The following is a 23,617-nucleotide window of genomic DNA, read 5'->3' on the forward strand; positions in this document are numbered from 1 at the left end:
GCTGGTTGATCACTGCCAACAGCAAAGATTTAACAAGTGTTTGACAGCAGAAGCTATAATTCATAGAAGCTCTTTCTTTAAAACTGTTCCCCCTGTTTTTTTGGAGTAGCTAGTGATGTAACAGCAAATGCTGTACTTCCTTGCTGTTGGTGAAGATATTGCACACTTTTTTTCATCTTGCTGCTGTTAGTGGTAGGTAATACCTGAATGCCACAACCTGGTATGAGTTGCCGTGTCTTGTCAGCAAACAGCGTTTAAACTCTGTCAAATGGCCCTGAATCCTCATTAGGATTCATCCATCTTTTGACAAAAAGTGATGGTACCATTTCCATGAGTGTTGAGCCTCTTCTGCTCGAGTAGAATTGACTTCAGTGTCAAGTAATGACACTTGTAAGCTACACCATTCTCCCTGAAGAGTACTGAAACGAGTGGTCTGTGACCATGGTTTCCAGTCTGATTTGAACGATGGACTTTTAGAAATGCCACCTTTTGGTGAAGACTTCAGAAGGACCCTATGTTGCCAGGTGGACTGGCAGCATGCATGGTGAAAGCCACTGGTAGATGGGTCCACATGTTATAAAATCTCAAAGGCAGGCACTTCCCCAGGGCTTTTCTGGAAGTAACAACTCAAGTAAAAGCAAACGAGGCAGGAGCAGGCCTGGCTTTGTCCTGTACCTGGCTTTGGTAAGTGTGAGGGTTTTTTTAACCTGAACTTTAACGTTTTCAATTAGCTGTTTCCAGCAGTGCTGGTGTGGCTCGCTGCTGTAGTTGGATTTGCTAAATCTTGTCCCTTTGGAACAGTGGTTACTAATTAAGTTCATCTAGTAAACTGTCCCAGGTGGGCTGCAGGCAACAGCTCCAGCCGGGCTGTGCCATGTGGCAGTGCCGGGTGGGGTATTCACGGCTTCTCCTGGGGGTCCCTGGACCTGGCCTGTATCTCCTCCTGCTGAGCTGGAAGAGGTGGCTGCTGGCTTACCTGGCACAAGGGCTGTACGCTTTGGAGCTGTAATCCCCCAGTGCCTGGACTCTGGCTGGCGCCTTCTGCCTGAACTGGGTTCTGGGTGTCTCGAAAGGCGGACTGTGATTACTCCTTATCAATTAAACGAGACAGGGCTGCGAAGCCCAGTGGGGCTGATTATTTGTGCCAAAGCCAGCCTGCTGTCTTTGAAGGCAAGTCTTGGGGTTAGCAAAACCCCCGTCCCGGGCTGTCCTCGGGCACCCGGAGTCTCCCGAGGCCCCGTGGGGAAACGGCACACGCCTGCCGCTGCTCTCCGCCCTTCCTGCCCGGGGGCCGGGGCGGGTGTTTCAACCGTCGGGCCCCTCGCACCGCCCGAGCTCCTCCCGCTGCCTCCGGGGGAGGGTTGCGGAGCCGAGGGGAGCCGCCGTGCCCCGGCTGCCGGGGGGCTGCAGTCCCCGGCTCTCCCCCGAGCCCGGCGCAGACTACATTTCCCATCGTCCCGCGAGGGGAGGGGACGGGAAGGGCCGGGCCTTGCCGGGCCGGGGCCTGCGGCTTCCCCGGGGCGGGAGCCCGGTGTGTTGCGGAGCTACGGGTGGGGGCAGCTGCGGGCAGGGGTCGGGGGCCGCCGGGGATGGCTGCGAGCGGCGGTCCGGGACGCGGCGCCTGCTGGGCCGGGATGCAGGGGGGCATGGGGGGCAGGAGGGCACGGGGTGCCGTGGCAACGGGATGCGGGGAGGTGGAGGTGGGGGGCTTAGCGGTCGGAAACCTGGGGGGCTTCTTTCATCCCGAGAGGGGGGTGCACCCCTCGTCTCCAGCACCGCTTCGTTTTCTGCGTGGGCCCCACGGCAGCAGCAGCCGTCCGGCTTGTTTGAGATCCCCCCCCCCCCCCGCCCCGGGTGCTCGGGACCCAAAGAGATGAGGTTTCCTTCCCCCCTTCCCTCCCCAGCCCCCCCGGGGTGTTCGCCAGGCTTTGGGCACAGCAGGAGTCACCCCCTGGGCTCTACTTGGCTCCACACAAGTGGGGCAGAACGGGTGGTATTTGTTCCCTCTCGAGTTATTTTGCAGAGCAATTTCTTGGTGTCGTTGTGATATTCCCCACACAAACTGCTGCAGGAACGCCAGACTGTTTTGGGGAATGGGGGATCGTTTTTAAGACTTAGATTGAGCCTCATTTAGAGTGGCTTGGAGAGGTCCGAGCAGCACGGAGCCAGCCTGGCAGGCTGCAGAGGGAAATTGTTTAAGAGAGGTGCCACTGGCTGTAACAGCAAATCGGAAAATCCTCCTCTCCCTGCAGGTAGGAGGTTGGTGTGGATGTGATCAACGGTGTTGGATCCCCCCCGGCAACGTGGAGGTGGAGGTTGGAAGAATCTGTAAATGGACTTGCTGGAGCAGGGGAAGGCTGGCACGCCACGATGGTGAGTGTGATCCGGTACTAAGGCAGGCCTGGGAAATCCAAATTTGATGCCCAGCCACCTCTGTTTGGAGGCCCAAGTGATGCCAAGGGCCGGAGGCTTCTGCCCAGCTGGCAGTCAGGAGGGACTGTGCTCACTGGTGTCTCTAAAGTTGTCAATATCTCTGTGGTTCCCCTGCATTTCATGTGCCATTTCCCAAACAGCATGAGCAGGAGGAGGGCTTCACTGTTGCTTATGGGATGCTCTGGAGAAACCTGCCTCTGGCTTTAGCGTGTTTTGAGAAAGTCCAGGTCAGACCTGCTTCATTTTCTAATGAGAGAATTTGTCTTTCTCCATAGGCTACAAAACCCCAAAAGGGTTTAAGAGGTACGTACACTCACATGCTTTCCTTTCACTGTCTGTAGGTGCTTTGGTCTGCTGGGAATGCATGGGACAGAAGAGGGGGGACACTGGGATCAGGTGGCAGTCCTGGCTACTGAAATGTTTCATGATCCTTGTGTGAAAGCTGCAGTTGAGTGAGCTGTGTCATTCCTGAACCGGAGATACTCACTTGCCTCTCGCATCAAGTGGATTTGCTTATTGGGGTCCTATATTCCTTTCTTGTGGGCTTTCCCAAATCCAGGGGAGAATATATGCATTTATTTCAGTTCTTCTCCTCACCTAATCCCTAACTGCTTGTTTGGAGGCCTCTTGCAGCCCCTGATACTGAAACAGTGCTTTTGGGGTTGCCCAGGGGCTCTGAGATACTGCGGGGTGAGAGCTCACACATTAAGTGCTGCCTGTGGCCGGTGACTAAGTGAATAGAAAGCAGCTGGCTGACTTCATAAAGATCTCCCATTTCTGACTAAGTGAAGACAGATCTTTTATCTACAAAATAGTGGATCGAGACCTGGGAGTTCTTTCTAGACTGGCAAGAAAGGCCTTGCGCTGATGATGCTTGAGACCAAGCCTTTATTCTTGGGGGATTTCAAAAGTGCAAGCCATGTTGAAATTGGGAGCTTTTTTACACCTGCTTGGTGGGCTCACCTGCCTCAACACCTTTAATTTGTCTCATTTCAGGCTCTATTGATGATGTGCTTGATGACCTCCTGCGATATGATGGTAAAATGAACCTTCTTTGCAACTGAAAGGGCAGCATCCATGTGTTCTTATTCCCCTCCTGGGAGCAGGAGGTGCTGGTGCAACAGCCATTGATCTCCAAGGGGCTCCAGTTGTGAGGGGAGGGATGAACCAGGCAGCAGAGCGGAAAGCAGGGTATCCCAGAGTCAGAGGCTACTGTATAGGCTGGACATCAGGTTGGGGAGGTGAAGTGAAGTCCATCTCCGATTAAAAGCCTCTGCAGCTCACAGGGAGACAGCAAATCCACCTTTGGAGTGCCTAGAGTAGGAATATGCCTGTATCTGTCAACCTAATCTCTCCCTGTCTTGTTTCCAGATGAACCCCCTGTTACATCTGCCAGAGCTTCCCAGCTGGCTGGGGGCAGCAGTGGGAGAGCCCGGGGCACCAGCTCACAGGCCAGCAAGAAGTGAGTGCCTTTCAGACATAGCCTCTCCCACTTGGAGATCTTTATGTGCTCCCCAAGTCCTTCTGACCTGCCCCATCCTCGGCTTCTCCCCCTCGCTCCCTGCCCCGATAGCAATTGCCTGGGAAGGCGAGTTACCTGCGATGCCTTTGGGAACTGGGAGCCCAGAGCCTGAAGCTTTCCAGCAAGAGTTGGGTGCCCCCAGCCCCATACATCTTCTGTAAATCTCCCTTATGACAGTTGCTTGCTTAAATATAGCAGTGCTAGCACTACTGTCTTTCATCCCAGTGCTATTCTAGCCTCATTTTCTGTTGTATGATGTGGCTGTCATGGTGTGCCCCTGCGGTCCCCTCCACCTCCCACCATCTGGCCTGGCTGTCCCCAGGGCACCCTTGCCGAGCTCGCATGTGGTGCTGCTAACCCCCGGCTTGTGTCACAGGTCCTTTCTAGAGGATGATTTCTTCAGCAAACTCCCTGCGGAGGACATCAAAGCTGCAGAGGTGAGCCCAAATTTCAGGAGAGAGCCTGGGTGTTCCAAGGGCTGGGGCTGAGCCGAGCCAAGATTGCCCCTGGTATCACCCCATCCAAGTCAGCAGTGGGATAACAGGGATGAACTGTGAAGTTTGGATGAAGACATAACCCCTCTCCAGCATCCCTGTGGGGTGGGGAAGATGGGAGAGGGGCTTCCAGGTGCCCTGGATCAGATGGAGCAAAGCCAGGGAGGCACGTGCTGCTGCAGCCCAGCCTTCCTGGGTACACTTCGGGCAAAGCAATGGCCTTGGTTTTCCTGATGCTTCTCCCAGAGGCAGCAGGACCTCAGCAAAGGAATCAAGGCACAGGGTTTCCAGCAAGGGGGCCACCAGGAGGAGTTGGGCAGCAGGACCTCAGCAAAGGAATCAAGGCACAGGGTTTCCAGCAAGGGGGCCACCAGGAGGAGTTGGGCATGTATTCTTCCATTCCATAAAATGAGGAAAACCAGGGGCTGGAGCGTGGAAGTGAGGGGCGAGGAGTTTCTGAAGGCTGCTTGTCTCTGATCTCTGCCCTCCTTGGCACACAGGGATCCAGTGCCTCTGACGCAGACCCACAAGCTCTGCTGCAGACCCTGAAGGTAAGTGCATAAATACCCTCCATCTCAGCCCCTCATGCACTGCAACCATGCCCTTCAGCACCAGCCTCCAAAGGGAGAAGTAGCACTGAGGCATTAGCAGCACTCACCCTACTCCCATCCTCGTCCTATTGCTTTCCAGGACATGGACGACATGGAAGCTGATCTCCTGGGAATATCGAAACGCACTTCTGGGCCAGGGAAGACAACCGTGAAAGGTCCTGGGAAATGTGACTCCGCGGGAGGAGCAGTAAAAACCACAGGGAAGGTGCTAGCTCCTGAGAAAGGTAACAAGGAGATCCTGCTCTTCTTTTCATAGCCTGGTTCCAAATGAGCAGGGGGTATTTTCTTCCAGGATAGGGAACAAAAAATGGATTGGTTCCCTAAAATCCTTTTCCTGGTCCTTTTTGAGGCTGTCCCAGACACAACATGTTATTCCGGCTGTGTGTTCTTCCTTGGGAGATCCCTGGCCTAGCCTCTTGTCACAGTGGGGTAACATCAGCAGCAACAACGGCCGGACTGCAGCCTCCCACCAAACACCATTTGGCCATTCCCTGCTGCAGGTCAAAGACCAGGGATCTGCTTGATCTGTGTGGAAGGAGAGCCAGAGGGGTTCCATGCCAGTCTCCAAACTGCCTTGCTCTTCCCCAGACCCTTTTCTCCTTCTCTGCCTGCACGGAGGCCCTTCTAGAGAGATTCCCACCTGCAGGGCTGTGGGTGGCCTGTGTGTCACAATATGTGCTTTTAGAGGGCTGCTGCCAGAAACATGACCTTCAGCCGGGTGGGAGAGGGACATCTCTGCAGCACCTTGTCTCTGAGAGCCACGGCCTCTCTTTCTAGGAGAGTCTGTACCTATGATGGAGAAGAAGCCACTCTCATCCCCCCCCGCTTCCCGACAGTACAAGAAATTTAACTTTGAAGGTAGGATGTTGCTTCACTTCAGCACATAGATGCATGGGGGCAGCTGAGGACTCTGCTCTTGCTCTTTGCCCATAGCTTGCCTGTTCTGTTAACTGAAGGCTTGGCTGGTTAATGATATACAGTCCTTCACCCCTACGATGCAGGTGCAAATCTAATACTTCAGGGGTGACCAAAGGAAAAAAAAATACAGCTCTGTGTTTGAGTCCCTCCCCAGGACAGGGCTGGGAGACATTTCCTGGGGGCATTTGCATTTTCACATGTGCTTTGTTTTTTAATGACTGTCTGTAACACTTGGGAGCCCTTGTGTCAGGGGGGATTCTGTCCAGCATCAAATCGGGGGGGGGGGGGCAGTTTCCTGGCACAGCTGAGATCTGGTTGTTAAACCCTGTGCTTTAACCAAGATCAACATCTGTTAAAATCACTAATGGGCTTTAAGTGATTTAGGTGGGCTTCCTTCTCCCCTTTTTCTTTGCCTAAACACTGTTCAAGCGTTAAAGCACCCAAATTTTGACTTATTTTCTTCTAGGAGAAAGAAAATGTGGAAAAACTGAACAGAAATGTAACTCTTGAGTGTTTGAAGTTCAGGGAGACTCGAGGGTATCCCAAGTCCCTGCAGAACCTGCCTTCATGGCTTTGGGCAGATATAGTCTCCTGTTCCCATGTGCACATGGTGGGGAATAGTGCTTAGCTTAGTGCAGAACTGTTCATCTAAATAACATTGGTTTTGTTTGTTTTTATTATTATTCTCCTTGTCTGCCCCTATGGGGTAATTCCTAGATTTAGATGATCCTTTGGCAGGGCTTTTATCTGATGAGGAGCAGGATGCTCCCAAGAAACCGTCTCCAACAGGCACTAGAAGCAGCTCTGAGAAAAAACCAGAACAGAGCAAAGAGAAAGGTAAGCAGGGTTGCTCAGTGCATCCTCTTTGTATTAAATGAATCAGCAGCCTGGATTAGTTTATGTGAGGTCCAAACTGATAAAATTGAAAACCACCTAGTCCCATCTCTTATTAACTGATATCGTCATTTGTAGAGCAACTTGGTGACAGGGTTAATTGTGGCACAGGTCACAGAGTGCTTGATATTTCCAGTGTGCCACAGGTTACAGAACTGACCTTTCCTTTCTGGGAATGGAAGCTCAGTTCTTACCTTTGACCTCATCCAGCCTGTTCTACACATTGCCAAATGAGAATAAGTTTTCTGGGTCAGGATTTGGGTGGCTGAGAGTATCACCGGTCTACGCCAAACCACAGCTGGGGCACCCTCTGGGTGGGATCTAGCTGCCCTGTGGCTGTGTTACAGGCACTTACCCTCTTGTTCCTGCTGCAGAGATGCTAATGGGTCTGATAGTCCCCTAAAATAGCCTTTCGCCCCAATAAATCCACTCTGGACACAAGCAGCAGCTGGTGGGTTAGGGCAAGGACTAAGATGCATCAGTGGAGCAGGGACTTTGGGTGAAGGGGGACAGGAATTATCTGATTAGAAACTTGCAAAGCTAAAAAAGCTCTTGGTGTTAACCAGAGCTGGAAACCCCAGTGTTAGTGACACCCAGCAATGTCCCATCAGTGGACGCATGGCCACAGACCAGGCAGTAGTGCATTGCCACTTTGTCACTTCCTGTGAGTTTTGGTCACTGAAAAGAGTTATTTAAAAATTACTTGTAGATGGTCCTGAGAGATAAAAGCAGGCAGGGCTGCTTTGATCTGTTGTTAAAAAAAAACCAAAAAGCCCTGATCAAACCTCCTATCATGTGTGATCCCATCCATAGAGCCAGCCCTACCCCAGACGCCCCTGCACACCATGAAGCCAGTCCGGAGGAGGGAGGAGCTCACGTTTGAAGATGATGGTGATGACCTGATGGATGCACTGGGATTTGGCAATGGCCCAAAAGGAGATGAGAAGCAGGGAAAGAAGGCAGAAGAGTAAGGGCAATGAAGAGGCAGTGGGAGTAAAGCAGGGGACGGCTTGTGTGTTGAGATGGTGCCACCATGATGGGTGGGGGATGCTGGAGCTTCTGCCTGTGGGTCCCAGAAAGGGGCAAGGGCAGCCTTATTTCACAGAGAAGAGCCAGAGCAGCCTGGCAAGGCTGTGTGACGAGGGACAGCCCTACCTCTCGGAGAAACCCATCTGCTGCTGTGTCCCCAACAGAGAGGAGCTCCGGCCAGCCCGCTCCAAGCTGGACGAGTTGCTGGGACGAGGCTCTGTGGCCAAAATCCTGGAACAGCCAAGCATGGGACAGCACAGGGAGTTCAAACTGGATAAGAAGTACCAAAAGCAGCCAGGTGAGCACAGCTGGGGATGCGGGGAAGGTCTGCAGAGGTGACAGAGTTGGCGTGGGAAGGCAAGATTGATTTCTAATGCCCTTGCAGGGAAAATATCCTTTCTGTAGTGGTGAACAGGGTTGCTAATGGGCTTTCAGTCAGCGCTGGGGCAGGGGGAAGGTGGCTAATGCAAAAGTGGCGTACTGTGCCCTCGTGGCAGCCTGGGAGCATTTGCACAGTAGCCGTAACTCAATTGCCTTTGGACGTGGGCTGATTCCCAGCAAAGAAGCTTTTCCCAGCCACACTGAGGAGGCACGTCACAGGTTTCTGGGGAAGATGTTTCCAGCTGTGTTTTCCCAGAGGCAGCAATCCCAGTGGGAGCTGCAGGGGAGGAGGAGGGCTGGTGTCTTTGCAGGCAGCTGCTCTTCTGGGCACTGACTCAAGGCTGCTTGTCTGAACAGAGAAAGAAGAGGGTCGGGACGAGGAGGATTTTGTCTTTGGAGCGTACCAGCCCACAGTGGCATCCATGCCCGAGGGCCGGCTGGCAAGGAGGCAGTCTGTGAGGTATTGTGCTCTGTGTGTGTCTGTAGCTCCAGCCACCAGCCGCGCTGCCCCTGTGGTGGAGCAGGCAGGGTCCCCGGGGTCCCCTCGTAGGCAGGTATGCCACTGCTTCTCCTTGCAGCAGGTTTTCGGCCGAGAACAGCAGTGAACCGAAACCAGAGCCCCACTCCAGACCTCCTCCTCCAGCCCGCCGGAGCCCTGTGCGGGGCAGCAGGGCTGGAGGTGACTGGCTGGGCTTGAAAGATGAGGATGTTATGGATTCGGAGCCGACGTCTCCAGCAAAGGGCAGTCCCGTGGTGAGCTACGCCAGCCCTGCCGCAGGCGGGCGGCCTGGCCCCACCAGCCAGCTCCCAGCTGCAGGGGAGGCAGCGGCTAAACCTGACCCGCTGGAGGAGGAGAGCTGGCTGAGCGCTGCCTTGTCTCGCAAGAAAGCCCAAGCACAGGCAAAGGCCCAGGAGAGAAATGCCAAGCCCTCGGAGGCCCCAGGCGAAGGGCTGGATCCCTGCTCTCCTGTCAGGTAAAGGCATGGTTGATGGCCCCAGTGCTCTCATCTGCTCCATGTGTAGCTGCTCCAGCAGAGCCTCTCAGAAACCCTCAGCTCACATTTAATTAATTTTAAGCACTGTCTTGTCTCGGGCTGGGGTAATAATGTGGAGCTTTCTCCCACTGATCCAGCCCACAGTCCCATCACACCTCTGGGCTCTCCTTCCAGTTATGGCCAAGATTGCACACACTGCCTCGGGTCCCGCGGAGCTGTCCTGGATCAGCACACCCCCATGAGCTGCCCCTGTACTCCTTGTTCCCGCCTTCATTCCCCTTCATTCCTCCTAGTACCAGGCAAACCACCTCCTCCAGCTGAGTTTACATGGATGCAGGTTCAGACTTGGGCCCTTCGAATGGGACTCAAGTGAATTGCAGACAAACAGCCGTGTGTCGTGGGCTGGGGTGTGTTAGCTGGGGCTGCTGCTGCCCTGGGGAAGAGGGGTGGATGCAGCAAGGAGGAATGCCAGTGGTGGAGGTTTTGAGGCATCTTTGCTCTCTCTGCAGCCAAAAAGCTGAATCCTGCCACAGCTGAGTGGGACAGAGGCTTTCAGCTGCATGGCAGGAACTGGTGTTGGGGGAAAGGAACTGGTGTTGGGGGAAAGGATCTTGGTTTTCACTGCCTCCTCGGCTCTTCCACATAGGATGCGTTTTGCTTGCAGCCAGCCAGCCACCTCCACAGGAGCACCGCAGCAGGCAACTGCCCTGCAGGACAAGGCAGCGAGTGCAGATGGCTCTGGGTAAGGTCTCCTTCACCTTTCAGGCATCCTCCATGGGAGAGACATCCTGCAGAAAGCAGCCATATGTGTGAGATGAGGGAATGGGGAGGGCTGGGACCTCTGTAACTGGGAGGAAAGGCGATCACAGTGGGACAGCCAAGCTTTAAAGAAATGCCAAGCAGGATAATGTCTGTGCACCTCTCCCTGAGCTGTGACACTGCTGTGCGTCACTTGTGTCTCTGTGCCCACGCAGGCAGCTGGTCCCTTGGCTCAGCACTGCAAAACGAGCCTCAGCTCACCCGTCAGAGGCTGCGAAGGCGGATCCCTCCAGAGATGCCAGCGCCCTGGGTGTGTTTCGTGTGGTTGTACAATTTGGGCAGCAGTAATGCAGAGAGGGTCCCCCTGCCCTGCAAAAAAAAAAAAAAAAAAAAAAAAAAAGGCAGGAGCCACAGCATCACCCTTGGCCATGTGAATGCTGCCCAGGCTTTGACCGGCCATTGTCGGAGTGGTCTGCCAAGCTGCAGGATCTCACCATCCCCATTTCATGGCACGGTGGGGACATCGTGCTGGGGCACACTGAGCTCCGCAGTGCTGCCTTTGGGGTTTCAGAGGGCTGCAAGGGACTTGCTCTCTCTGAGCAATGGGTGGGCGTAAGTTCGTGCTGTCCCTTCTCTCTCCCCCTTCCCTCCTGCTGCCCCCTCATTCGTCCCACTAGTGCTGTGTGCTGGAAGACCACCTCCTGCCCTGGGCTGAGGCTGTGCACCAGTTCAGAGGCCATTGAAAGTGGTTTAGGGGACCCAGCCTCCTCCCTAGGTGATGGAGATGGAGGAGGAGCTATGCTTTGCCCCCACACCTACTCTGTAGAGCAGAGTCCCACCATTGTGTGTGTGGTGGGGTAGGTGTGCAGGTATGGACAAGCCAGTCTGACCTTCCGTCCCCATCACCAGCCTCCAGAGCGGAACAGGACCCTTCTTGCTCTGCCCAGGAGACCCAGGCCCTCATCCTTCTGGGAGGGGATGCTTCCCATTGCCATATCTGAATCATGGATTTGTTTAATTTCCAGTCCCCACATCCTTGTTCCCAGGAGAGAAGGAGACGCAGACCCCTGCCCCACTTGCTCAGGTAGGTCTGCTGGGCCTGTGCCCCTGAGAGGTGCAGGATCATGGTGGTGATGGTGAGCCCTGCCATGCTGACTCACCATCATCCAACTCTCTCCATGCTTCCTGGGCAGGAGGAAGGATATGCCCCACTTTGCATCTCTGGGAGCCTGTGTTCACGGAGGCAAAGTGTTTGGAGAGCCCCGAGATGCCACAAGTTGTATTTGTCAGGCCAAAGCACGTGTGCTATGGATGCTTTGTAAATCATGTGCATTTACAACCCTGTGTTGTCTGAACAGCATTTACATAGTTCCCCAGACATATATATGTATAATTTTAATTAGACAACAGAGGCTGCAGTTGGTAAAGGACTTCTTCAGCCGTTTTTCCCCAGTATGGTGGTGAACATGTTCTGAGATTTGTTTCTAGACAACTGAAGGGGAAGCAGAGCCTCTGACAGAGTGCAGCTCTTGCTTGGTCTTTGAAGCCTCCATTTCTCACCTAACTGGGCCTCCTCACCCTGCCCTGGTGGCAAGACACACGCTGTCTCCCAGAGGACTCAGTCTTAGGCTTGAGTCTGTCCCCAGAGAAGTAAGAGCCCAGCATGCTTGTGTCTGGGGTAGGGGCTACTGGGTATCAGCTGGGAAGAAGGGACCCAGGCCAGCAATGGGGCTGGAGAAGGGTAGAGGAGGGACTGTAGTAGGCTGGGGATGGATCGCCATTCCCAGGCTAGGAGGAGATGTTCTCCCCAGGGCTTTACCTCCCTGAGAGGATCCCTGTGTCTCTGCAGGTTACCACACCCAGGGCACATCTCCAGCCTGCCCCGCAGCTGCAGGTGAGGCACGTGCCTTCATTTGGAGGCTGGTGGCCACACCACAAAGCCACTGATCCTGAAGGGCCTCGATCTTCTCTCTCCATCCCTATAGGCAGAGTCCCCAGCCCTGGGCTTGCTGCATGAGAGGAGGCTGGGGACTCCCACAGCCCAGCTCTACGAGGATGCATCAGGCTGTCAGGCAGCACTGCTCAGCACCCAGGCTCGAGTGGCAGAGCTGGAGAGCCAGGTGAGCCCTGTCGCCTGCTGGATGGGGGATCATGGGTGACCCAAGGGGAGGAGAAGGGGCCATGCCCACTCCAAATAGCATCAGGGTGACAGGAGAGAGGAGAAACCTTCCTGTCCAGAGATGCCTATGGCCACCAAGTGCTGCTGTAGGAGCTCTGTCCCTGGGACAGCACAAGGACCTTCTCCCTGGGTGCCTGGCAGGTCCGGACGCTGGAGCTGGAGCGGACACAACACAAACTGTTGCTGGGGAGTCTCCAGCAGCGGCACCAGGAGGATCTGGATCTTCTTGAGAGTGCCCACAGGTACCAGGCTCTTGCCTGTGCTCCCCTCCTCTGTCAGGTCCTTGCCTACAGCCCTCTCCATTCCCTCTGGGGTGGGAGTGCTGGAGTGCTTCCCAAATCCATCCCTGGGGTGGGCAGGCATAGAGCCGTGTTGATGTGGACCTGGTGGAGGCAGAGAGCAGCCCCATGGGTGAGCCAAGGTGGGGGTCCACTCTCACCAACACTGTCCCATGGAGGGGCCAGTCCCATTGCCAGCATGTCCCTAACGAGGGCACCACACTGGGCAGTAGCAGGAGGTTTCACGGCTCAGACTGCGGAGAGTCTGCTTGTTTCCCCATGCACACAGTGACACTGATCTGCTCCTAGATCCCTGTGTGCACTTTGGGTAGAGACTGCCAGGTATTGCCATGAAAGCAACACTTCTTCCTTGCTGTGACCTCTCCGGGCAGGAGCCGGGTGAAGGTGGTGGAGGAGACCTTTGGGCAGCGGGAGGAGAGGCTACGGCGGGAGAAGGAGCAGCTGGCGGCTCAGCTCCTGTCGCAGAGCCAGGATGCAGAGCAGGCACGGGCAGAGCTGCTTGCACAGCACCAGCAGCGTCTGGCAGCGCTGGAGCAGCAGAGCACGCTGGAGCTGGAGCGGCTGCGAGAGCTGCAGAGGTGAGAATGGCACGAGCAGCTCGCATGTGGGGCTAGTACCTCCAGTCTCGGCAAAGGAACCAGGGAATGGTTTGGGGACACGGTGAAAGGAGAAATCACACTCCAGAAGCACTGGGTTGTGGGCAGCTGGGTGGCTTTTGGAATGGGGATTTGCTTTGTAGGTGGACACGGAGATCTGGCTGGAGACATCATTTCAGAGTGAATGCATTGTATTTTGAAAGATGCTGAACCCAGTGTTTTATTTCCCCCAAATCCCTCTTATTCAGGTCAGTGAGTCACTGATGTCCGCATAGTTTGGGTCAATGAGAAATCGGTTTCTGGTAGAGAAGCCCATAACCCCCAAATGTTGTCCATTGCAAATGTGGATGCCTGTCAGTGAGATGCCCCATGACAGACCATCATGCCAGCTCAGGTCCTGGGACCTGGTTCTCAGCCCCACGACCAAGCCTCTTCCATGGTGCCCGTCACGGTGAGCACTGGTTTGTAACAGCCTATGGTGGGCTCCTGCCCCATGTCCCACAGAGTGTCTGTCCAGGAGATGCGCAAAGACCATGAAGAGCAGCTCCAGCGGCTGAAGCGGCTGAAAGACCAGGAGATTGATGCGGTGACCAGCGCCACTTCACACACCAGGTACCAACAGCCAGCATCATATCCCCACATTGGTCCCTGACCATGGTGTTCCCTGTTCTATGGGGAACTAGCCTCGGACCATGGCAACAGGGGCCATCCCCTCTCCCACCTGCTGCCTCGAGGGACGCTGAGCTGTTTAATATCTGTCAGTACTCCCCTAAGCAGCAGCTACATCTTCCTACTGCTCTGCTATGACCCAGAGAGGTTTGGGACAGGGCTGCCCAGCCTTTGGCCCACCACACCACACATCCTCCCCTCCATCGCAGTGTGATGGCATGTGTCCCATAGGGGTGAAACTCGCCTTGCTCCTCTCCACAGGTCTCTGAACGGTGTCATCGAGCAGATGGAGAAATTCTCCAGCGACCTGCACGACCTCTCACACAAAGTGGAGGCCACGCACCACACCACCTCCCAGGAGCTGGCCATGGGGGCACGGCAGCGGGACAAGCAGCTCAAGGGTACGTCTGCTATTCCTCTGCACTGAAACGGCTGCGGGGTCTCCCCGGGGCTGGGGACACCCAGAAAATGGGGAGAAGTTGCTCCAAGTCAGCTAGGGGCTGGGAGCTTTGTCTGCCTTGGTCACTGGACATCTCAGGGTCTCCTCTTTACAAAACAGTGTCCTGGGAATGTGCAGAAGGCGACGAGCACAAACGCATGCAGTTTTTCCATGAATATGGTGTGGACAGAGGGGGGCTTCCTACCTCAGGCTGCTCATGACCCTGCTGCTGCCTCTCCCCAGTGCTCCAGGACAGGCTATCGCAGCAGCAGAGGGACATGGAGGAGGAGCGGAGCCGACTCCAGGAGGTGATCGCTAAAATGGAGGCCAGGCTGGGTGAGCAGACTCGGCTGCTGGAGCAGGTGAGCCCATGCTGTGTCCTTGGCCCAGGTCAGCCCTCCTGTCTGGATATGGGGCGTATGTCTTGCCCATGGGAGGTCCCTGGCCTAGAGCCTGTGAATGGCATCTGTCTCTCCTCTGTGACTGAACCCAGGAGCGATGGAGGGCGACGGCAGAGCAATCCAAAGTGGAATCACTGCAGCACTCGCTGGAGGAGCAGCGGCGAGTCATGACCCAGCAGCTCTCCATGGAGCGAGCAGAGCTGGAGAGGGCGAAGGTGAGATAGGGCAGACATCTCCAGGTGCTTTTCACATGTCTCGTGAGCCTGACCGGGGCTGTGCTGCAGTGTGTGGAGGAAGGAGCTAGATGCTGGGCTGCAGCATCCTTCCTCTGCCCTCTCTCTCCTCAATCCCACACCCAGTCGCACGGTGAATCACAATCAGACCAACCCTCTGGCACGTGGATGCAAGAGGCTGCTGTGCGCGTGCATGATGCATGCTGGTTCTTGAGGAGCGTGGGGCCAGAGCTCTCCATGCAGGGTTCACGCCAGGTGCAGTGGGCTTGAACCAGCCTCTAGATGTTGTGTGGAGTTTAGTGGCAGGATGGGTTAAAGGAGAAAAATCCTACAGCGAATGGGACTTAGTGCTTTCTCTCTCCCTCTCTTGTGATGCTCTCCAGAGCGCTTTGCTGGAGGAGCAGAAGTCGGTGATGCAGAAGTGCTCGGAGGAGCGACGGAAGCTGGCAGCTGAGTGGGCTGAATTTCACACCCGGCAGCAGCTGAGCAAGGAGTGGATGGAGCGCGACATGGACCGAGTCCTGCAGATGGACTCTCAGAGAGAGGGCACCATCATGAGCCTGGCCAAGGTACCACAGTGGAGCCCCTTCCTGTGGCCTCCAGCACTGCCTGGCAGGCTCACAGATGGGTCCTGCCCACAGGGGAGACGTTCAGCACTGCCTTCAAGTGTTTAAGACAGAGATGTCACTCTGGGTGGTGAGAATCTGGCTGTTCTAGGAACAGCCTCCACCAGCCCATTTTAGACGATGACTGAAGGATCAGTTGCCTCTGTCTCTCCCCTTTGCCTGTGAGGAGTTTGGGCAGCCAGACCAGGCGTAGCTGCCTCCATTGTAAGTCTGGTGAGAGGAAACCCCCGTGGTGGGTTAAGCAAAACCTCCCCATGCCATGGGGACATGTTCAGAGCCAGTTCTGCTCCCCCCTGGGGCTGTCTAGAGGGGATATGTGGCACAGACAGTGCAGCAGAGCTGCATTTTTAAGGGCTACCAGGGTGGAAAATAACCATTTAGGCTGGGTATTTCCACTGCTGACAAACTGCTGTGCCTTGAGCATGTTTTAGGGTGTGCAACATGATGAGGGGCTCCGTCCTTTCTGGGGAAGGAGTGTGTGTGTGTCTGTACAATCCCAGCTCTGCCAGCCCTGGTCCCCAAGGGTGGGTGGATGAGGGCACTGCTTGACTACCTGGTGTTGTTGCTCTGCACTCCAAACTGGCACACATGAGAAGCTCAACAGGGGCAGATCTCTCCCGTCACTTGGGAAGATGTGAGATAGTGTCCAGGACAGGGCAGATAATGCACTGGTTTCCTCTGTACCCATCCTAGGAGCAGGCAGAGCTGAAGATCCGGGGCCGTGAGCTGAAAGCCAAGGAGGAGCAGCTGGCAAGGGACAGGGAGCTGCTGGATGAGGCCTGGCAGGAGCTGAGGCTGGAGAAGGAGAAGGTGAACGGGCTTGCGCTGCGCATCCGGCAGCGGGAGGAGGAGATTAAAAGCGTGACCAAGGTAAGCAGAACATCTGCACTGCAATTCACAGCTGTACACAGGCTGGCAGCAAAGCTGGGGTTTCACAGCCCTCCTAAAGTTGTGAATCCTCATCTTGTCCTGGGAGGGGACTAAGGGGATGCACAAAGGAGCCTTGCCCCAGGGCAGTGAGGGTCTTTGTCCCCAGCCTCCCCAGCTGCTCTTCCTTGCAGCTCTCATCCCAGAAGTATGAGGAAGGGGAGCGAGCCCTGCGCGAGGCATGCAGGATAGAGTCTGAGCACCAGACCAGGCTGCAGGTCATGCAGCAGCACTTGGAGCAGCTGAAGCAGCAGGAACAGTGTTTGCACCAGGCAAATACCCCCTCACCTTCCCTTCCTGGCCTGGGGCTGCCATGCCAAGGGCCTGAACCTTTGCCAACAGCTTCTCTCTCCCTTTCTCCTGGGGACGGGGCAGGAGCGCCTGAGCATGGCTCACCAGAGGAGACAGCTCGAACAGCTTCGCGAGGAGCTGCCCAACAACCCCATGAAGCTGCTGACTGCAGACCAGGACCTCAGTGCCCCTACAAAAGGCCTCCCCAGCATGCTGTGTAAGGATTCCTGCATGCTGCTGATGGGAAGGGACATGCTGGGGGGCAGCTGCACTTGCATTCCACTTCTCAGGAGGCTTGGGATGTTCCTGGGTGCTGTTTTAGTTCCCCTGTATATGAACTTCAGATGTGAGTTGGCTGCCTCCTCCCCTGAAGGAGCTCAGTGGAGCTCTCTGAGCCAGGGCAGTACCAGGAGGGGGGAGAGGAGGCAGAAAGGGAGAGGCAGGTGGGTTAAAGCCTGTTTGCACTGCAAGGTTGGGGAGGACAATGTTGCAGGGACATGCAGGCAGCAAAAAAAAGGGATGGTCTGTTGTCTCCGTCTGCAGTTCCTCTAACAGTGGCAGCATCACACAGTCAGGCTTTTGTTCCAGGCTTTCCGCCTCCTGTCAGGGTGCTCCCTCAGCACAGCCCGGGGGGTAGCAGGGAAACCCTGGCCATGGCTGGCCCCACCGAGCTCTACGCCAAACTGCTGCTGTTGAAGCACAGGGCCCAGCAGGTGAGCCATGGGAGACCAGGGCTGGAAGGGGCTTCAAACCAGCTGGGTGGGAGCAGGGCTGGGTGAAGCCTGATTTGAGCCTGATAGCCACAGGGTGTGGGGTGTCTCCTAAATAATTACTGAGCCACTGGGCTGGGCAGGCTTGCAGAAGCCATGGTCACCTAGAGGAGCGATACCAGAAGCAAGGACGGATGGATCCTCACAGCCTGTCTCGGGTTCATTGATAATGTCCTTGGCTTGGTGGGGTTACCCCTCTCCTCACCCCATCCCTGGGTGGGAGAAGCCAGCTCTGCTGGGCTCTGGTTTCATGATGCTGCCATCCTCTCCTATCAGCCCCCTGCTTCTCTGCTGGGTCCTTGCCCAGGCAGGGATGCTCTTTGAGGCTTCCTCTGTGGGTCTTGCTCAGAGTGTGAGGTTATGGGCTCTGGGGGGGAAGCCCATACAGCCCAGGGGGTATCATGGATGGGTACCTGCCCACCGCTGACTGCATGAATGAGGGTTTGTGATACTTCCCTCGCTCATGAGTGACACCGTGGACTGTGACCCCATTTCTGTGGCACGCTGATATCCATCCCATCCATCCCTCTCTTCTCAGGACCGTGATTTCTTAGAGGATGAGCAGTTCTTCCTGGAGACCCTGAAGAAAGCATCCTACAACACTTCATCTCTGTCAATCTGAGGAGGTGGCATCCCCACGCACTACCCACAGGATGGCTGTGTCCGTCTTCACAGGAGGCTGCTGCGCCCTCCACACGGGGGAGAAAAACAAAGAATAAATAATCCCAGTTCTCAGCTGAGGAACCATCCTTCTCTTTAAAAACAATCTCGGAGTATGAAATCCATCCCCACGGGCTGTGAAGCCACAGTTTGTCTGGCCTCCATCCCGCAGGGCACTGCTGGGGGGCAGTTGCCCTCGTAGGGGGGATTCAGTTGGCCATGCTGCTGGCTCTTGGGCGGGCAGCTGCCTGCCGCTGGGCCGTGACAACCAAAGGTGTTAGGGAGGATCACAGAGGTTTGGCCGGAGTTCAGCAGCACCCCGAGGACGTTCCACAGCTCACAGGCAACTCCAGCTTTTCCTTTTTCTGAAGAAATTTGGCTGTTGTGCTGAGCTTTACCTCCCTTCCCTCCTGCCCCGGGGTGGCAGCAGGGCTGCCCTGCTCCCTTCAGGGGGATCTGCCCTGGGGACAGAGGAGTAAGGGCGGAGATGGGGAGGGGTATTTGGGGCGAGGGAAGAGCCCGTCACTCGCGGGGGGTGTGGGGACGTTTCTAGTCAGGCTCTGCTCGAGACAGCCCCGTTGCCATGGCAGCGAGGGGGCCTTCCATGCCAGGCCCTGCGCGGCGCTCTGGCCGTCGCTATGGTAACGAGGGGGCCTTCCACTGAGGGCGGCGCGCACCATGGCGGCGCCCTTGCTGAGCGCCGCGCTCTGCGGCGTCCGGGGCGGGCGGGCCTTCGGCACGGCCGGTGAGACACGGGCCGGGGAGCCCCGGTTCCCCACGAGTGGGCAGCGGGAGCCGTTTGGAGGGGGTGGGGTGGCGTGGGTGGGGGGAGAGCTCTCGGACGCCTGGGTTCCCCAAGCGTGTCTGGCGGGGATGGCACCGGCCCGGGACTGCGCTCCCGCTCTCCGCCCGGCCCGGGCTGCCTCGGCCTCGTTTCTTGCTCTCTGTGTAAAAGGGGACCGCTCTCCGCTTCCAGCTGCGCTGTGCAGGCGGGCAGCCCCGCTGGGGCCGATGCCCAACGAGGATATTGACGTCAGCAACTTGGAAGCACTGGAGAAATACCGCAGTTTCACTCGCTACTTCAGGCTGGCGGAAAAGGAGAGCAGGAAGCCCCGGTGGTGGAAGACGTACCGGCAGCACACCAGCCCCCCGGCAGGTACTCCTGGAAGGAGCTGCGTCTCATGGGGTTTTGCTGCTGAAGGTCAGGGAAGCTGTCGTTGGGGCCACGGGTTTGCCCCAAAACCTGCCCCGTAAAGAGCTGCTGAAGTGCTTTGGCACGAGGTTGGCTCTTTTCTGATACAGAAGTTTGCAGAGCGCAAGTGTCTTCAGGGGAAATAGATGGCAGTTTTCCAGAAGGAGGGAGGCTGGCCAGGACCTGCCAAAAGATGTGGAGCAGTGTAAAGAAGTGATTCCTTGGAACCCCACTAGTATCAGAGAAAGCAGACCAGGACCCAGAGTAGACCTGCAGCAAATAATACAGTTTGGCTGTTCTGCTGAGCAGCCGTAGAGACCAGGCCTGCTCGCTAGCTGGCAAACCTGTGGGTCTGGGAGTGCGAGGAGTTGGGGAAGGAGGAGGGAGCAGAAGGGTGGAGGTGCAGAGGGAAGGCAGAGGTGGTAGAATTGAGTCTCTGATGTCTTGAAGTTTGCATCTCTTTCATACACTCTCTAACATTTTGCAGGGGTTTTGTGTTTGGGTATTTTGGGTATTCACATTTTTCACTTTTATGATTTTTTTACCCCTTTCTGAAGAGCCAAAGACCGACATCAGCCTGCCGCGTGATAAGCTGCTGCGGGCAAAGGAAATCAAGGAAAGAAAAAAGATCCTGAAGGAGAACCATCAGAATGCCGAGATGGAAAGAGCAGCACGGCTCCGGACTGGTCTGTGCCCTGCCACCTCCTCTCCCTGCCCCAGCAGCTCTGGGTGCCCAGCTGCTTCCTGCAGTGTTTCTCTCTCATTGCAGTGCTGATTCCCCTCGATGAAGTCAGAGCTGAGTGGGAGAAGACCAGCGGCCCGTTCCACAAGCAGCGTGTAGCGGAGCACTGTGGGATATTTCGTGACTTGTTCAAAGGGGCCACATTCACCCCCTGGGTTACCTTGAGGGTGGAGTACAGCCAAGAAGATGAGCACTTTGTGCCAGTCTACTATGGGAACATGGTGGCTCCGTCAGAGGTGTGTGAGGGGAGCTGGGAACAACCTCAACCCCATGGGAAGCCTGTGTGTTTCTGTCAGATGCTTCTAACGGGCATTGTTTGTTCTGGGGGATTTCTTTTATAAGGGCATTTCCTCTGTGATGAAGGAAATATGTTTCTTGGGTATGATAAAGACAGAGCTTTGCAACAGGATTGTTGTCTGCCGGCAGGCTGGTGTTTTTTAACGCTCCCGGGGGCTCTCCAGGTGGAGCTGGATTACTCGGTGGCACGGCTGTGCCCAGTCTGTGTTGCATCCTGGCTGTGCCCGTAACAAGTTCATGGTCTTTGCCTTGGGAATGGTGATCTGGTCTTAATGGCACCTGTGGTTTGAGTGATTTACATTCTCTTTATGTTGCTCTTCTAGGCTTCCAGTCCCCCTGCAGTGTCATATGAGGCAGATAAAGGCTCCCTCTGGACTTTGCTGCTCACAAATCCAGGTAAGTAACAAGTTCTTTAAAAAAACATGTTTAAACTGGATTGTTTGATTCTGCTTTTGATTAGCTCCTGTTTCGTTTGGCTGCACAGCCAGAGATTATGTGATATCTGCTAAATAGGGACATATTACTTATGTAGGAAAGACTGTAGCCTCCCCAGATCTCTAGCAGTTGAGAGATGGGACAGTGATACAACAGGACCTGTGTCACAGTGTAGAGGAAACAATTCCCTGACTCCCATCTTTTGTTTATCCCCAAACTCTTCTCTCCCTTGGCAGTCTGCCTAGGAAGTAGGTTAGCTGACTCTGTTCACCCTGAGAAACCAAGGCACAGTAAAGTGAAGCAAGTGACCAAGAAGTCCTTTTAATCTTGGAATTACATCTGTAGAGTTCTTTGTTCCTCATTTTAAGCTCAATCCTATAAGAATGAGTTACTTTTGTGCTAGGAAAGGAATGCTGGGAGGTCTAGAGCTGCCCCCTTCTTTCAAAGCGGGTTTGGCCATTTTCCCTTTGGGGTTGATGCAAACACCAGGGTGTCCCTAAGTCACTTTTCTCTGTTGTGTGCGTTCACAGATGGACATTTAAGAAACACGGACTCAGAGTACCTCCACTGGCTGGTGTGAGTACTGCACATCAGACCCACGTGCTGCTTAGCTCGGGGAAAGCCCAGGAGGATTGGGCAGAAACGACTCTTGGGAATAAGAGTTCGCTAAGGTGGTTCTGTGGCTTTCTGTGGTGCTCCTGCCATTGGCTTCTTTACCCCTGTGTTCTGGGTCCTGCTAAAGATGCAGTAGTTCCAGGTGTTGCTGCTGTTTGGCATTCAAATCACTGGGTATGATTTTCGCTCCAGTGAAAGCAGCCTCTACTATCTGTTCACTTGTGATTTTCACTCCAGTGAAAGCAGCCTCTACTATCTGTTCACTTGTCAAACAGGGCATAAGTCATGTCAAAACGTAGCACAGAGTGATTTGCAATCTTGGGTGTATCTGCTGGTCCTAATGGAGGGAAATGAATATATAGCGAAGTAAACTTCTTTGTGTTCAGGACAAACATCCCAGGCAATGACATCAAGTTGGGTAAGGAGATCTGCCATTACTTACCCCCTTTCCCTGCCATGGGAACTGGCTACCATCGCTTCATCTTCCTCCTCTTCAAGCAAGACTGCCCCATAGATTTCAGCGAGGATATTCGGCCGATGCCATGGTAATTCAGGCTCTCACTGGGCAGTTTCACGCTCGCTTGGCTTGGCTGTTACTGCTTGTTATGATCATGTGCTTGTTACTGCTGTAGGAGAGCAGTTCCTTTTAATCTGCAGGATTCTTTAGGGCTGCTTTGAGTTTGTGTGTCACCTGAAGCTACAATCCCAGCCCTGCAAGTCCTGTGGCTTTAAAACAGGCTGTTAAGAAAGTTGTTTGCCCTGCCTGGGGCAGAAACATGCACAGAGCAGGAGAAGCTGGGAGATTTTCTTTTGGTGGCTTCCTTTTCTACCTCTGTTTTATAGACTCTGGGGTGATGTGGGGAAGTAGTTGCCTACCAGGGTGCTGCAGGAAAAGAGGTTCACCTCAGCTCTTCTGCTTGTGTCTTGTTTCCAGCCACAGCCTCAAGATGCGAACCTTTAGCACGTTTGACTTCTACAGAAAGCACGAGGATGCAATGACCCCAGCAGGGCTGGCGTTTTTCCAGTGTCAGTGGGACAGCTCTGTTACTTGGGTCTTCCATCAGCTTCTCAGTAAGAAATGCAGCGTGCAGGGAGGGGGCCTGTTTGTGGGCTGGGACATGGCCCTGCGGGTAACGCACAGGGACAGTGAGCAAGCTGTGGCTGTAGGCTCTTGCCTTGTCCTAGCACTTGTCTAGGATCTGTTACAGCACAGACTGGGTATTTATTGAGCCATTCTCCACCAAACTAACAGCAGTCTGAGGAAACGACCTCTAAAAGACCATTTTGTATGAGCATTTTAAAATAACACCAAGAGCCTTCACCAGGGCCTGCTTGACCAGTCTTGGTCTCGTGTGTGTGGGGGGGGCCTTGCTGCTGAAGGGGAGGGCCTGGGCTTTGGATCTGTGCTGTTCTACTAATGTTCTGCATCGCCCCTTTACAGATATGAGAGAGCCTGTGTTTGAATTCGTGCGGCCGCCCGTTTACCATCCTCCACAGTTAAAGTTCCCGCGCCACCAGCCTCTGAGGTACCTGGACAGATACCGAGACACCGAGGAGCCCACCTACGGCATTTACTAGGGACCTGGCCTTCTCTCGAGGCTCTCTGGTGTATGCTGGGATGCCGGCCTGGCAGATGAGGCTGCTGGGGCTTCCCTGCATTCACACAGGTGTGCAGCTGGGAGCTGCCTGCACCTCTGGAGGGAGACGACAAAGTCTCAGCCCCTTGGCTCCCAGTTCCCCTGTGCTGGCAGTGCTGGGAAGTGTGCAGCTGAGGGCAACAAGCATTTGCAGTGCTGGCAGCTGTGTGATCAAAAGGCTACTTAAAGAGGACATTCATAGATGAAAGCAAATCTATGGCCAGGCTGAAATCTTGCTACTGATTCTGTAGCTGAGCTGATCAGTAAGGGAGGCAGGGTATTGCCTCTGGAGGTGATCTGCCTTGCTTCTCTGCAAGGATCACAGTTCTCCTTTTGCCTGTTTATGGAACAAACAGAGCCAGGCCAGCCTGAATTTCCTCCTCTTGCAGCACTGCGGTTCAGGACTGTGTTGGCTTTCATTTGTGCAGTCCTCTTAAAGAGATGAGTCTGATTAAATGCACTCTGAGCGATGCTGGCAGAGCTGTCTTTATTGGGAAGAGCTTGGTATCCTGACCAGCTGGCGCAGAGCTGGGGAGCTCAGCAGGGTGCAGGGGAGAAGGGCAGCCCTTCACC

The 23,617-nt window shown here is 55.0% G+C and overlaps 2 protein-coding genes and 1 long non-coding RNA gene across 4 annotated transcripts; all 3 read left to right on the plus strand.

The window, feature by feature from the left end:
* Positions 1 to 724: 724 nt before the first annotated feature.
* On the plus strand, positions 725 to 2,719 carry LOC138688162 (uncharacterized). 2 transcript variants are annotated; one of them, XR_011327215.1, is made up of 3 exons: positions 725 to 1,531; positions 2,253 to 2,373; positions 2,444 to 2,661. It is a non-coding gene; the product is annotated as an uncharacterized lncRNA (long non-coding RNA). The 2 variants fall into 2 exon arrangements; XR_011327216.1 differs by lacking the exon at positions 2,444 to 2,661 and adding an exon at positions 2,709 to 2,719 and having other exon boundaries at positions 726 to 1,531.
* A 581-nt stretch (positions 2,720 to 3,300) lies between these two features.
* Positions 3,301 to 18,088, plus strand: FBF1 (Fas binding factor 1). The gene is made up of 29 exons (XM_069797643.1): positions 3,301 to 3,343; positions 3,430 to 3,471; positions 3,805 to 3,895; positions 4,332 to 4,392; positions 4,950 to 5,000; positions 5,140 to 5,284; positions 5,838 to 5,918; positions 6,696 to 6,815; positions 7,686 to 7,839; positions 7,949 to 8,199; positions 8,640 to 8,742; positions 8,861 to 9,256; positions 9,924 to 10,019; positions 10,252 to 10,346; positions 10,482 to 10,648; positions 11,886 to 11,930; positions 12,022 to 12,156; positions 12,357 to 12,457; positions 12,886 to 13,092; positions 13,615 to 13,722; positions 14,041 to 14,180; positions 14,462 to 14,580; positions 14,712 to 14,834; positions 15,236 to 15,421; positions 16,172 to 16,348; positions 16,540 to 16,677; positions 16,748 to 16,913; positions 17,285 to 17,409; positions 18,005 to 18,088. The coding sequence occupies exons 1-29, from the start codon at positions 3,301 to 3,303 to the stop codon at positions 18,086 to 18,088; spliced, it is 3,750 nt and encodes a 1,249-aa protein (XP_069653744.1).
* Positions 18,089 to 18,760: 672 nt separating this feature from the next.
* On the plus strand, positions 18,761 to 23,514 carry MRPL38 (mitochondrial ribosomal protein L38). Its single transcript, XM_069799040.1, has 9 exons — positions 18,761 to 18,871; positions 19,103 to 19,282; positions 19,876 to 20,004; positions 20,088 to 20,296; positions 20,681 to 20,753; positions 21,323 to 21,368; positions 21,794 to 21,952; positions 22,342 to 22,478; positions 22,849 to 23,514. The coding sequence occupies exons 1-9, from the start codon at positions 18,805 to 18,807 to the stop codon at positions 22,983 to 22,985; spliced, it is 1,137 nt and encodes a 378-aa protein (XP_069655141.1). The 5' UTR covers positions 18,761 to 18,804; the 3' UTR covers positions 22,986 to 23,514.
* The last annotated feature ends 103 nt before the right edge of the window (positions 23,515 to 23,617 follow it).

Source organism: Haliaeetus albicilla, chromosome 12 (assembly GCF_947461875.1).
Source record: "Haliaeetus albicilla chromosome 12, bHalAlb1.1, whole genome shotgun sequence".
NCBI lineage: Eukaryota > Metazoa > Chordata > Aves > Accipitriformes > Accipitridae > Haliaeetus > Haliaeetus albicilla.

What these genes read in the sequence shown, in the direction of transcription:
- FBF1 (XM_069797643.1), top strand. Translation starts at nt 3,301, where the DNA reads ATGATGCTTGAGACCAAGCCTTTATTCTTGGGGGATTTCAAAA. An exon ending in AGGACATCAAAGCTGCAGAG is followed by an intron (nt 4,393 to 4,949) that starts GTGAGCCCAAAT and finishes CTTGGCACACAG; the next exon opens with GGATCCAGTGCCTCTGACGC. An exon ending in GGTGCTAGCTCCTGAGAAAG is followed by an intron (nt 5,285 to 5,837) that starts GTAACAAGGAGA and finishes CTCTCTTTCTAG; the next exon opens with GAGAGTCTGTACCTATGATG.
- MRPL38 (XM_069799040.1), top strand. Translation starts at nt 18,805, where the DNA reads ATGGCGGCGCCCTTGCTGAGCGCCGCGCTCTGCGGCGTCCGGGGCGGG. An exon ending in AGCAGCACGGCTCCGGACTG is followed by an intron (nt 20,005 to 20,087) that starts GTCTGTGCCCTG and finishes CTCTCATTGCAG; the next exon opens with TGCTGATTCCCCTCGATGAA. An exon ending in TTTGCTGCTCACAAATCCAG is followed by an intron (nt 20,754 to 21,322) that starts GTAAGTAACAAG and finishes GTGCGTTCACAG; the next exon opens with ATGGACATTTAAGAAACACG.